The sequence below is a fragment of the Ruditapes philippinarum genome, unplaced genomic scaffold (assembly GCF_026571515.1).
Source record: "Ruditapes philippinarum isolate M1 unplaced genomic scaffold, ASM2657151v2 ctg2634_1_1_1_1, whole genome shotgun sequence".
NCBI classification, from domain to species: Eukaryota; Metazoa; Mollusca; class Bivalvia; order Venerida; family Veneridae; genus Ruditapes; species Ruditapes philippinarum.
The window spans coordinates 108,569-121,047 of NW_026866672.1; the positions used below are offsets into that span (position 1 = coordinate 108,569).

The window sequence follows — 12,479 nt, forward strand, 5'->3', positions numbered from 1 at the left end:
TTAAGAATTTCGCAACTAGTTTGCTGAATACAAATTTCTTTAAACATATTTATTGAAGATTGATTGCAAAAGAAGTTCTTGCAACGAATATTAATCACTTTCGAGTCCTATTCCAAACCAACCAGTACTGGTGTCATTTGAAGAAACATGGACGTGACCTGATTAGGGCTCGAACCCATAATACGCATGTTGAGAGGCAGACACCTAACCCACAAGGCCACCGCTCCCCAAATTACAATTGCAAAACCAAACTAAATGGTAACAGAAAACTAAGCAATACATTTTTTTAGATTTCATTTCATTAAAGTTACAAATTTTCAACAAATTATATGAAATATTTCAATACTAACTACACAGAATTTGTAATAATTTGTCTCTAGATGCAGTGAGCTCTTGGACTGTATCATGTGACTTCCCATAATTCCTTTCAAATATTTCACAAGCTCTTTCATTGGTTGAGAGAGCTTCCTTCCAATCTTGTGCACCAATCAATGTCTCTGACAATTTTTGCAGTTCATTGGCAAATTCAATGCTATTTTCTCCAAACATAATTTCAACTGTTTTGACACTCTCTCTGAGGTATTTTAAAGCCTTTTTAAAATTTCCTGAAAAAAATTAACAACAAAAACATATAACAACAAAAACACATATTATAAGCAAACAATAACAACAAAACATATATTTCAAGCAAAAAATAACATCAAACACATATATTTCAAGCAAAAAATTACAACAAAACCATATATCATAAGCAAATGCTATAGAATTAATCTCAATTTTTCTGGTCTGACTAAAACAATAACATAAATTATTTTAACATCAAAACACAAATGAAAACATGCAACATATCTTGCAATCTATATCCATTTTTCCCCTGTTTCCATAGTAACTGAACACATGTATTTCCATAGCAACTGTATCTTACCAGTCATAGCATAACATCTTGCGAGACAATCTTGAGCATCAGCCAACAGTTTGTTGTGTTTATACAGTATAGATCTTCTTATAGTGTGGCACTCCTCTAACACTTCTATTGCACCTGAGGAATATAATAAAGAATGTTGATTACATGACCTATCAAGTGTCAGTTCATTTGGAGATGTTATATAAAGGATAACAAGAGCTGCCCTAGGAGTAGCAAAAAATTGCTCCATTTTCATCTGTGCTGGATAGTACAATAACAGCAAACTATGAAAGGGGCATAATTCTGCAAAATTACAAAACAGAATTACCTGCCCTTGATAGAAGGTAAACTAATCTTGAGATATGCATTTAAAATTTGACAGTGCAAAAGTATCACAAGTTTCAAGTGATTGACTGTTTTTTGCGAATTAAGCTAAACAAAAAAGTTTACCAGCTGGAAAAAAAGTAAATAGTGGGGCATACTTTTAAGAATGTATGATTTTAGGATTATCTGCTCTTGAGATATTTGGATAATATAAATACACAAAGTTTGAAGAGAATAGCTGGATGTTTTCTGCGAATATGACCTTAACCTATTACAGGTATCAGTGACCTTGACATTTGTCCCAAGAATGCCTGTGAAATGTAGAACTCGTCACAATACATCCATATATGTTTCAATGTAATAGGTTTGTAAGTTTTGAATTAAAGACCATAAACGAAAACTAAACCACAGGTTGATGGCTGCCAGTCATGACAAAAGCCCCCCTTTTCCTTTAAAAAAGAGGAGCAAACCATGCAAGACAGACCCCAATACTTTTGAAAGGACTTGACCCCTTCTTAAATGGATGTACCTTTTATTCTATTTTCATGTAAGCAGTCTAGTCCATGCTGGAATAACTTGGCAGCTCTTTCAGCGCTTTTTACATCAGCTGTTCCCACTTGTTTACACTGTTGACAAACATACTGTGATGATGGTGTTCTCATTAGAGGTCCTGAACAACAGTTGCAGCTGTAACTCTTCAATATAAAAAACAAACATTATATGAGCCGCGTCACTATAAAACCAATATAAATGTAATGGATTTGCGACCAGCATGGATCCAGATCAGCCTGCACATCTGCACAGTCTGATCAGGATCCATGCTGTTTCCTATCAGTTTCTCTACTTGTTATAGAGTTTGTAAGCGAACAGCATGGATCCTGATCAGACAGAGCGGATGCGCAGACTGGTCTGGATCCATGCTGATCGCAAACCCATTATGTTGGTTTTGTTGTGACGCGGCTCAATTACATAAATGTATATAACAATCATTATTTCACATTATTCTCAGCCCTAGTATGATGGCAGTGACAGATTCTACCCATGCTTACACTGTAAACAAGATCAGTGGATACATCCCTGCTGTCTAATAATATTCTGGACTGTTCAGTATATATTTTGATTTTTTTCCCCCTAAAAATATTAATGGTTTCTTCCAAATTTAAAGACGGAGAAGTCTGTTTCAAATATTTAGCATAGTCAGGGCTAGTATATTACACAGTAAATCAGGATGTCAGAATCTGAAAAAATATTTTGATACTGAGTAACACTTCCATTGCCTACAATGTCAGAATACTGTTTGCCTGCAAGAAATATACCATTGAAGTAGTTATGAAATGAATCATGATAAAATTTCAGACAGAAAATATTTAAAAAGTTGTTTTCTTTTATGTGAAGAAATATGTCAGTTACCCCTGTGAAAAAGAATGCAAGCTTTTGATGAAAATTTATGAAATGCAAATTTGGATTTTATTGCTAGATATTTCACAATCATTAGAGTTTTGATTTCAGCCGCGCCATGACAAAACCAACATAATGCATTTGCGACCAGCATGGATCCAGACCAGCCTGCGCATCCGCACAGTCTGATCAGGATCCATGTTGTTTGCTTACCAACCCTATTACAAGTAGCAAAACTGATAGTGAACAGCATGGATCCTGATCAGACTGCGCGGATGCGCAGGCTGGTCTGGATCCATGCTGGTTGCAAACACATTACGTTGGTTTTGTCGTGGCGTGGCTCATTTCTTTTTTATGTACCACATCTCAAGTTTATCAATTCCAAAGCAGTTCTGAAAAGAAAGGAGTACACTTATTTTAATATAAAAATAATCCACATTTAGATTTATAAAAGGTTGAATAATCCTTAAATATTTTAGTCTTGTTAGTCCTTGATACTACCACATGCAAGCAAAGTCGGCCATCAAAGAGTAAGATAAACAAGAGCCATGTCAACATGGCCATCTCCCGCCGAATGTGTTTGCTCATTGGAAGAATGTATATGTAGTAGAGCGGAATAATTCTATTTTAAGAGGTCTTTTGGTAATGAAAACTGATGGCTGAAGTGATTAAAGATTAGAAACCTATGTGAATACTGATGGCTGAAAAAAACAATGGGCAATAACTGAAAAATAATGCAGGGTAGGTTATCATTCTTGTGTGCTGCATCCCTCCTCAGTAAAATCTATCCATCTATGAAGTTTCAAGTTGATACCTCAAATACTTTTTGAGATAAGCTCCAGACAAAATAATATGAAAAAGAATAAAGGGCAATAACTCAAAAATTATTGTGCACTGCACACCTCCTGAGTGAGATCTATGCACCTATATAGTTTCATGTTGATATCTCAAAGGCTTTTTGAGTTATGCTCTGGACAAAAATAAATTTTGAAAAATAACAAAGGGCAATAACTCAAATATTATGCAGGGTAGAGTTAACATTCTTGTGCACTGCACTCCTCCTCAATGAGATCCATCCACCTATGAATTTTCAAGTTGGTACCTCAAATACTTTTTGAGATAAGCTCTGGACAAAATAGTATGAAAAAAGAACAAAGGGCAATAACTTAAAAATTATATAGCAAAGAGTTATCATTCTTGCGCACAGCATTCCTCCTCAATAGGATCTATCCACCTATGACATTTCATGTTGACATCTCAAACACTTTTTGAGTTATGCTCCACTCAGGTGAAAAATTAAGTATGAAAAATAAGAAAGGTCAATAACTCAAAAATTATGAAAGGTAGAGTTATCATTCTTGTGCACTGTACACCTCCTGAGTGAGATCTATGCACCTATGAAGTTTCATGTTGATATCTCAAAGGCCTTTTTGAGTTATGCTCTGGACAATAATTAATTTTGAAAAACAAGAACCGGTTGAACCGGGTGAAGCTCCCCGAGAAGGTTCTGGACACAGGAAAGTATAAAAAAAATGAACAAAGGGCAAAAACTCCAAAATTAGGCAAAGCGGAGTTATGTTTTTTGCACTGCACTTCTATTCAATGAGATCTATCTATCTATAAAGTTTCCTGATGATATCAGAGTTATGTCCCAGGTAAAAGTCCAAGTGTAAAAATGAACAAAGGGCAATAACTCCGAAATTAGACCAGGCTTTGTTTAGGTTCTTTAAGCATTGCAGTTCTATCCAATTATATCTAGCTACCTACAAAGTTTCATGTTGATATCTCTAATAGTTTTAAAGTAATGTCCAGGACAAATGTCAAAAAGTAAAAATAAACAAAGGGCAATTACTTCAAAATAAGGCAAGGCAGAGTAATGATTCTTAAGCACTGCACTTCCACCCAATGAGATTCTACCCATGCTTACACTGTAAACAAGATCAGTGGATACATCCCTGCTGTCTAATAATATTCTGGACTGTTCAGTATATATTTTGATTTTTTTCCCCCTAAAAATATTAATGGTTTCTTCCAATTTTAAAGATGGAGAAGTCTGTTTCAAATATTTAGCATAGTCAGGGCTAGTATATTACACAGTAAATCAGGATGTCAGAATCTGAAAAAATATTTTGATACTGAGTAACACTTCCATTGCCTACAATGTCAGAATACTGTTTGCCTGCAAGAAATATACCATTGAAGTAGTTATGAAATGAATCATGATAAAATTTCAGACAGAAAATATTTAAAAAGTTGTTTTCTTTTATGTGAAGAAATATGTCAGTTACCCCTTTGAAAAAGAATGCAAGCTTTTGATGAAAATTTATGAAATGCAAATTTGGATTTTATTGCTAGATATTTCACAATCATTAGAGTTTTGATTTCAGCCGCGCCATGACAAAACCAACATAATGCGTTTGCGACCAGCATGGATCCAGACCAGCCTGCGCATCCGCACAGTCTGATCAGGATCCATGCTGTTTGCTTACCAACCCTATTACAAGTAGCAAAACTGATAGTGAACAGCATGGATCCTGATCAGACTGCGCGGATGCGCAGGCTGGTCTGGATCCATGCTGGTTGCAAACACATTACGTTGGTTTTGTCGTGGCGTGGCTCATTTCTTTTTTATGTACCACATCTCAAGTTTATCAATTCCAAAGCAGTTCTGAAAAGAAAGGAGTACACTTATTTTAATATAAAAATAATCCACATTTAGATTTATAAAAGGTTGAATAATCCTTAAATATTTTAGTCTTGTTAGTTATCATTCTTGTGCACTGTACACCTCCTGAGTGAGATCTATGCACCTATGAAGTTTCATGTTGATATCTCAAAGGCCTTTTTGAGTTATGCTCTGGACAATAATTAATTTTGAAAAACAAGAACCGGTTGAACCGGGTGATGCTCCCCGAGAAGGTTCTGGACACAGGAAAGTATAAAAAAAATGAACAAAGGGCAAAAACTCCAAAATTAGGCAAAGCGGAGTTATGTTTTTTGCACTGCACTTCTATTCAATGAGATCTATCTATCTATAAAGTTTCCTGATGATATCAGAGTTATGTCCCAGGTAAAAGTCCAAGTGTAAAAATGAACAAAGGGCAATAACTCCGAAATTAGACCAGGCTTTGTTTAGGTTCTTTAAGCATTGCAGTTCTATCCAATTATATCTAGCTACCTACAAAGTTTCATGTTGATATCTCTAATAGTTTTAAAGTAATGTCCAGGACAAAAGTCAAAAAGTAAAAATAAACAAAGGGCAATTACTTCAAAATAAGGCAAGGCAGAGTAATGATTCTTAAGCACTGCACTTCCACCCAATGAGACCTATCTATCTACAAAGATTCATGTTGATATCTCTTATAATTTTAGAGTAATGTCCCAGACAAAGTTCAAAGTGTCAAAATGAACAAAGGGCAATAACTCCAAAAGTAGGCAAGACAGTGTTACAGTTCTTGTGCACTGCAATCTTACCCAATGAGATCTATCTACCTACAAAGTTTCATGTTGATATCTCTTATACATTAAGAGTTATGTGCCGGACAAAGTTCAAAGTGTAAAAATAAACAAAGGGGGATAATTCAAAAATTAGGCAAGGCAGAGTTAAGGTTCTTGTTCACTGCACACCTACTCAATGATATCTATCTACCTACAAAGTTTCATGTTGATACCTCTTATACTTTTAGAGTTATGTCCCGGACAAAGTTCAAAGTGTAAAATAAACAAAGGGGGATAATTCAAAAATTAGACAAGGCACAGTTACGGTTCTTGTGCACTGCACACCTACTCAATGAGATCTATCTACCTAAAAAGTTTCATGTTGATACCTCTTATACTTTTAGAGTTATGTCCCGGACAAAGTTCAAAGTGTAAAATAAACAAAGGGGGATAATTCAAAAATTAGACAAGGCAGAGTTACGGTTCTTGTGCACTGCACACCTACTCAATGAGATCTATCTACCTACAAAGTTTCATGTTGATACCTCTTATACGTTTAGAGTTATTTCCCGGACAAAGTTCAAAGTGTAAAATAAACAAAGGGGGATAATTCAAAAATAAGACAAGGCAGAGTTACGGTTCTTATGCACTGCACATCAACTCAATGAGATCTATTTAACTACAAAGTTTCGTGTTGATACCTCTTATAGTTTTAGAGTTATATCCCGGACAAAGTTCAAAGTGTAAAATAAACAAAGGGCAATAATTCAAAAATTAGGAAAGGCAGAATTACAGTTCTTGTGCACTGCACACCTACTTAATAAGATCTATCTACCTACAAAGTTTCATGTTGATACCTCAAATAATTTTAGAGTTTTTCCAGGACAAAGTTCAAAGTGTAAAATAAACAAAGGAAGATAATTCAAAAATTAGGCAAGGCAGAGTTACGGTTCTTGTGCACTGCACACCTACTCAATAAGATCTATCTACCTACAAAGTTTCATGTTGATACCTCTTATACTTTTAGAGTTATGTCCAGGACAAAGTTCAAAGTGTAAAATAAACAAAGGAAGACAATTCAAAAATTAGGCAAGGCAGAGTTACGGTTCTTGTGCACTGCACACCTACTCAATGAGATCTATCTACCTACAAAGTTTCATGTTGATACCTCTTATACTTTTAGAGTAATGTCCCGGACAAAGTTCAAAGTGTTTTTACTCACTGATCATACCATATATAAAGCTTCACTGGCCTCCCCTTCTACACATGGACTACACTGGCATTCAAAGAAATATTGTTCCTTCAAACATTGCTGACGTTCACTCCATCCCATTCGTTTATAGTGTGGTCCTGATACATAAAAATTTTATGATTAGAAATACATGTACATCTAGTTCTATTTCCTTATAAAATTAACAATCCTAAATAAGAGGCCTCCATGACCAAGTGCTTACAGTCAGTTATTGCAAATCAATTGCTGCTTATCATTGTGCCAGGGAGTTTTGCCCAAATTTCCACTTTTACTAGTGAATGAAAATCTCAGGTGCCGTTAAGTGCATTAAGGCACAAGCAGACACCTCTGTAGAACCACAAACATTCTGTCATCTATAAAATAGGTGGATAGTTTCATTCCAAGATTTGAAAGCACTGCTGTGATTTAATGTCTCCCATCATAATCACTTTGCCATATGTTAGGAGCTAGTCAGTTATGGCAAGATATGTGTAGGTGGTTCAGATGCCAACTTTTGCCTGGAGTAATGGATAGACAGACACCTGACATCTTCCACTACAAGCAGAAAGCTTGTTTTAAGACCCAACTACGAAAAAAATGCACACACACACACACACACCAAAAATCCACAAAAAACTTAAGTAAGAACTTTTCATCATGATCCTTCATTTACATTATAATCTCATAATCAATAAGATTAAATTTTCTGTAAAATGGTAAGACATGAAATTGTACCGTTAACTTACTCAAGAAATGTTAGTTCTAAGTACACAATTTATATTCAACTAAGATGAGATTAAAAGGTAAATTACCATAACAGTTGAATATTTCCTCTCCTGTTTTTACATCTTTTACAGCACGTACAACTAAAATATTCTTACAGAAACTGAAAATATTAACAAAAATTGTAAGTTAAGAAGGGGCATAACTCCAAAAAATAATGGCACAGCAACAATCATTATCTATGAAACAGATGAGGTAAAATAATGCTGTAAATTGAACCAAATAAATCAGTTAAACATATCTTGAGGCATTTACTATCCACAAAATATAGAATATAATATAGAAAACTATTTATAATGTGTATGAATATGAAGATAATGTCCTTATTCTGTCAATAAAAAGATATAACATATGGTGATAAACAATGTCAAAGGTTTTGCATACAACTTGCAAAGGCTCACTTAAAACACACTTTAATCCATATAACATGATTATATTGAAGCAAGCACACTTACTTATGATATTATGATAATACTTTCATATCTTGAGAAGATACCTCCTAGTTCTCAATATTATTATGAAAATTTCACTCCTTGTAAGATTAATAATTATACTTGTCATATTTGTCTCAAGCAGACCCGCCCATTGGGCGTTAACTCGGCAAGCCTTGCAACCACCCAATGGGCAGGTCCCCTCAGGACGGATATTCCAATCCAAACTGCAAACATATGTCAGATATTTGTTCTTGTATGTTCTACCATAATCCATCTTAGTAAAACAATTTTCCATGGACATTTATGTCATTACATCCGTAACTACCCTAACTATTTTCTTACAATAGCATATGAAATTACATTTCCATCCTTAATGATAAAATTACATCATCCAAAGCATACCATTGTACAACACACAACTCATTTGACACCCAGATGACAGATGAAATTTCCAGCATGGGTTAAACTAGGGAAATGCAAGAATATTTAAAATAATACAGGGTCAAATAGAAAGATCCTGGATAGATAAAGATAAGAAACTTAAAATTTGAACCTTGATATGATAGTTGGGTCACAGGAATGATTCATCAGGCTAGCTGTAGGGTATATAGCTGTTGCTATTCTAACTTGACTCTTTTCTTCCACTATACTATCATTTGTTTGCTGATTGCACTAAATCAAAAGATATCACATATAACATAGCTATTCAATGAACATTTGATTAATAACGATATAAGTTTATAAAAATATAGTATTTTAGTAAATCTTTAAATATACAAATAGCCAATCAAACAGACTTGGGATTTTTTGGTGTTTTCTGACACTATGGTAAAATGTTGTAAAGAATCTGATGTGAGTTGTCCTTTGAAAAGAAAATTTCATTAAACTTGTCTTATAAATGTTATAAAACTTGCATGTAGAACTAGAAAATATATAATGTATTACAGAATTATTGACTGTTTGTATACGAACCTGTAATTCTGTGATAGCATGCGCATTACAGACTAACTGTAGAATATGCCTCAATAATAAACCTCCTATAATACATGATTCCTCATCTGTTCTATCTGAAATAAAGTGCACTTACACATGATTTTGTATTGAATATAATCAAAGACATTGTAATTTCATTCTAAATTTAGGGACACTATGACCCTGAAGTTTAGGTGTCTAGATAGAATGTTTGAGTGCTACAGGGGTCAATGGTCATGGTTATGATTCATCATATGACACTAGGACTTGTACATCCAGGCCATAGAATTAAAGGGAGACACAGTCAAAATGATCATTTCTTCGCTTTGAATATCATACATTATTATGTAAATGTCCTTAAAATAAATACACTAGACAGTCACAGGAATAAAACTTTTCTCCTTATAAAGAATAAAGTGGTGGTTCCCTAACTTGACCCACATAGGTCAGGTTAGAGTGTTAAATTTTTTTTACAATAATTGTCACAGTGAACTCTGGAACGTGTCAAATGGATGACTTAAGACTTGTTTCAATCATACAATATCCACAATATCTGTTATTGTAACTTCAAGGTTTTCCTAGACCTCAAGTCACATGACTTGTTTTAAAATTACTCTGTGATTCTGTTGCCGTCAAGATGTTGTTCAACATATATAGATGTATTAATGCTTTTAACCTTAAATATATAGAATTTATACAGACATTTATGCTGGGACTTTAAAATAATGTTGTGTACATAAGATCATTTTCATATTTTTGTCACTTATTTGTCTGAGTATCCTTTTATGAAATGGTTCAAATAAAATTTTATCACAATGTTTAAATGAATGTTTTAAATTAATCATATCCCATTTCCAGTATTTTGTATCCATATTACATGTTTATATGGGAGTAAAGCACACTGACAAAATTTGTATATGTAACAAGTTGCACTTGTTGGACCCACACAGACTAATCTTTAACCATTAATACTGCCCTTCCTGTACAGAAATACCCTATGTGACCATATGCAACTTTCAAGACACTTTTTACAATTTTCAAAAAAGTAGTGTTTAAAGACAGAGTTGTCTATAGTTTGATAATTAACACACAATTTCCGATCATAATTTTACATATTGTTATTAAAGATGATGATTAATGTCTAACATAAGTAACTCTTTACTTTAATGTCTAACATAAGTAACTCTTTACTATGAGTATTGAATTATTATTTACCCGTAAGACCTGATTTATTTCCCAGCCAACCGGAATGTTGAAGTATCTTTAACAATAATTCAGCTGTCTGCAGTTATAAAAAACAAGAAATCACATAACTTCTATAAGCTTTGCTAGTGCATTATCCGCAAATCTTCTTTTATACAAAATATCTGGTTGAGATTAATGCAAACACTTGTGATAAAATTGCAGATTTTCTTTCACCTAGCCAAAATATTTTGACATGCCTAAGCTAGATTATGACAGATATTTGTTATAGAGGGGAGATAATGACCATACACAAAATAGCACAATATCTCAATGTGTAATACAGTAAGTTCAATTGTTCTTTCATCATGCTGAATATTTCTTTTTTTATTTCTCTTAATAAAATTCAAGAAATAAAACAACAATACAATACTATGAAATTTGATGTAAAAACAGTGTCCTGAAATAATACACACAAAGTCTTACATTTGCAAAGCACTATAGGTATTTTCTTATTATATTTTTTTAAAAAAAAAGGCAAAGTTGACTCTGCACAAACGTTCAATTATTAAAGAGTTAAGTTACATAACAACAATAATTGTCAAACTATTTTTACAGCTGATATTGTTAGGCACTTTCGTTTTCATTGATTAATTTTATGTATTCTTTCCAAACATCCTGAATTGCTTCAAACCTAAGCATTTTTTTGCATTGATTATTTCTGTTTTAACCAAAAATAGTAATTGATTTTTAAAAGCCTCTAAGTTTGGCAATACGGACTTGATTTTACATTTGTAAATGTTATGTTTCAATAATAATAATATATTATTCTCTGGAACTGTGAAACGGGAACAGTCGAAAATGACAGATTGTTCTGAAAAATGAAAAGATGAATTTGGAATTTTGTTTGTTAACAAGACCTGCACGTCCCTTATAAACATGTTGACTATGTCACATTCCCAAAATAAATGCGTTATGGTTTCTGGATTGACATTACAAAATGTACAGTTGTCGTTGTCTCTAACCTTAATCTTTTTCAGTAATACATTAGTACCTAAAATACGATGCGTTATTCTATATTGAAGCCATAAAAGTTTTGGATCCTTAAGTCACTTTAAAGGGAAGAGAGTAGATACTTCCCCAGTTAAGATAAATATTAGAAGAATCATTTTGCCATTTTATTTCTGATTTTGTCTGACGATTATTATTGACCAGCACGTCGTATATTGCGCGACATCCTTTGCGACTTTTGTTAAGTATTTGGATGGCAATTGGCAATATCGAGTTTTTTTACTTTGGTATCGTTTTGCTTTACATGAAAATTCGTCCAAAAGCTTTTCTGAAGGAACGTATTATACCTTCATATTAAAGAAAATTTGAGTTAACATCAAATTATCCTTGAACTTCTTGAAAACTAAGAAACAACCTATTTTCATTTACAAAATCGAAACACCTTTTCTTAAGTAGTGTTTAAATTCAAACGATTTTCCTACAATTCTGAAATTAGGATTTAACCTGAACAAATCTTACATTGAAATAAATAAAATGAATTCAAAACATCCTTCCAAAACAAATTGTTTACTCTACTTTTATTTTGTAACAAAAAGTCACTACCATATTTGGCCAACTGGTAAAGAGCCGGACACAATTCTTGTACAAGAAAAGCATATTTAGTGTTTGAAGAGAAAAGTCTTCTTATCATGCTGAATATTATCAACATTCTTCTTCCCTATGATTAATTTAGACACAAACAATCTGAAAAGTGTAATAAGACTTTTAACCACCAAAAAGTATGCTTAACATTTACTCAGAG

General features: G+C 33.3%; 1 protein-coding gene across 1 annotated transcript in view; it reads right to left on the reverse strand.

Moving 5' to 3' along the window:
• Positions 1-284: 284 nt before the first annotated feature.
• The window catches only part of LOC132733291 (SET and MYND domain-containing protein 4-like), a 33,917-nt gene continuing 21,722 nt past the window's right edge, over positions 285-12,479 (reverse strand). Inside the window, exons 12-19 of the mRNA XM_060719911.1 lie at positions 10,700-10,766; positions 9,485-9,579; positions 9,066-9,184; positions 8,108-8,181; positions 7,296-7,414; positions 1,758-1,923; positions 926-1,039; positions 285-605 (exon numbers count right to left, since the gene is read on the reverse strand). Of these exons, the coding sequence (XP_060575894.1) occupies positions 346-605; positions 926-1,039; positions 1,758-1,923; positions 7,296-7,414; positions 8,108-8,181; positions 9,066-9,184; positions 9,485-9,579; positions 10,700-10,766 (1,014 nt within the window). The 3' untranslated portion in view covers positions 285-345. The remainder of the gene's footprint in view (positions 606-925; positions 1,040-1,757; positions 1,924-7,295; positions 7,415-8,107; positions 8,182-9,065; positions 9,185-9,484; positions 9,580-10,699; positions 10,767-12,479) is intronic.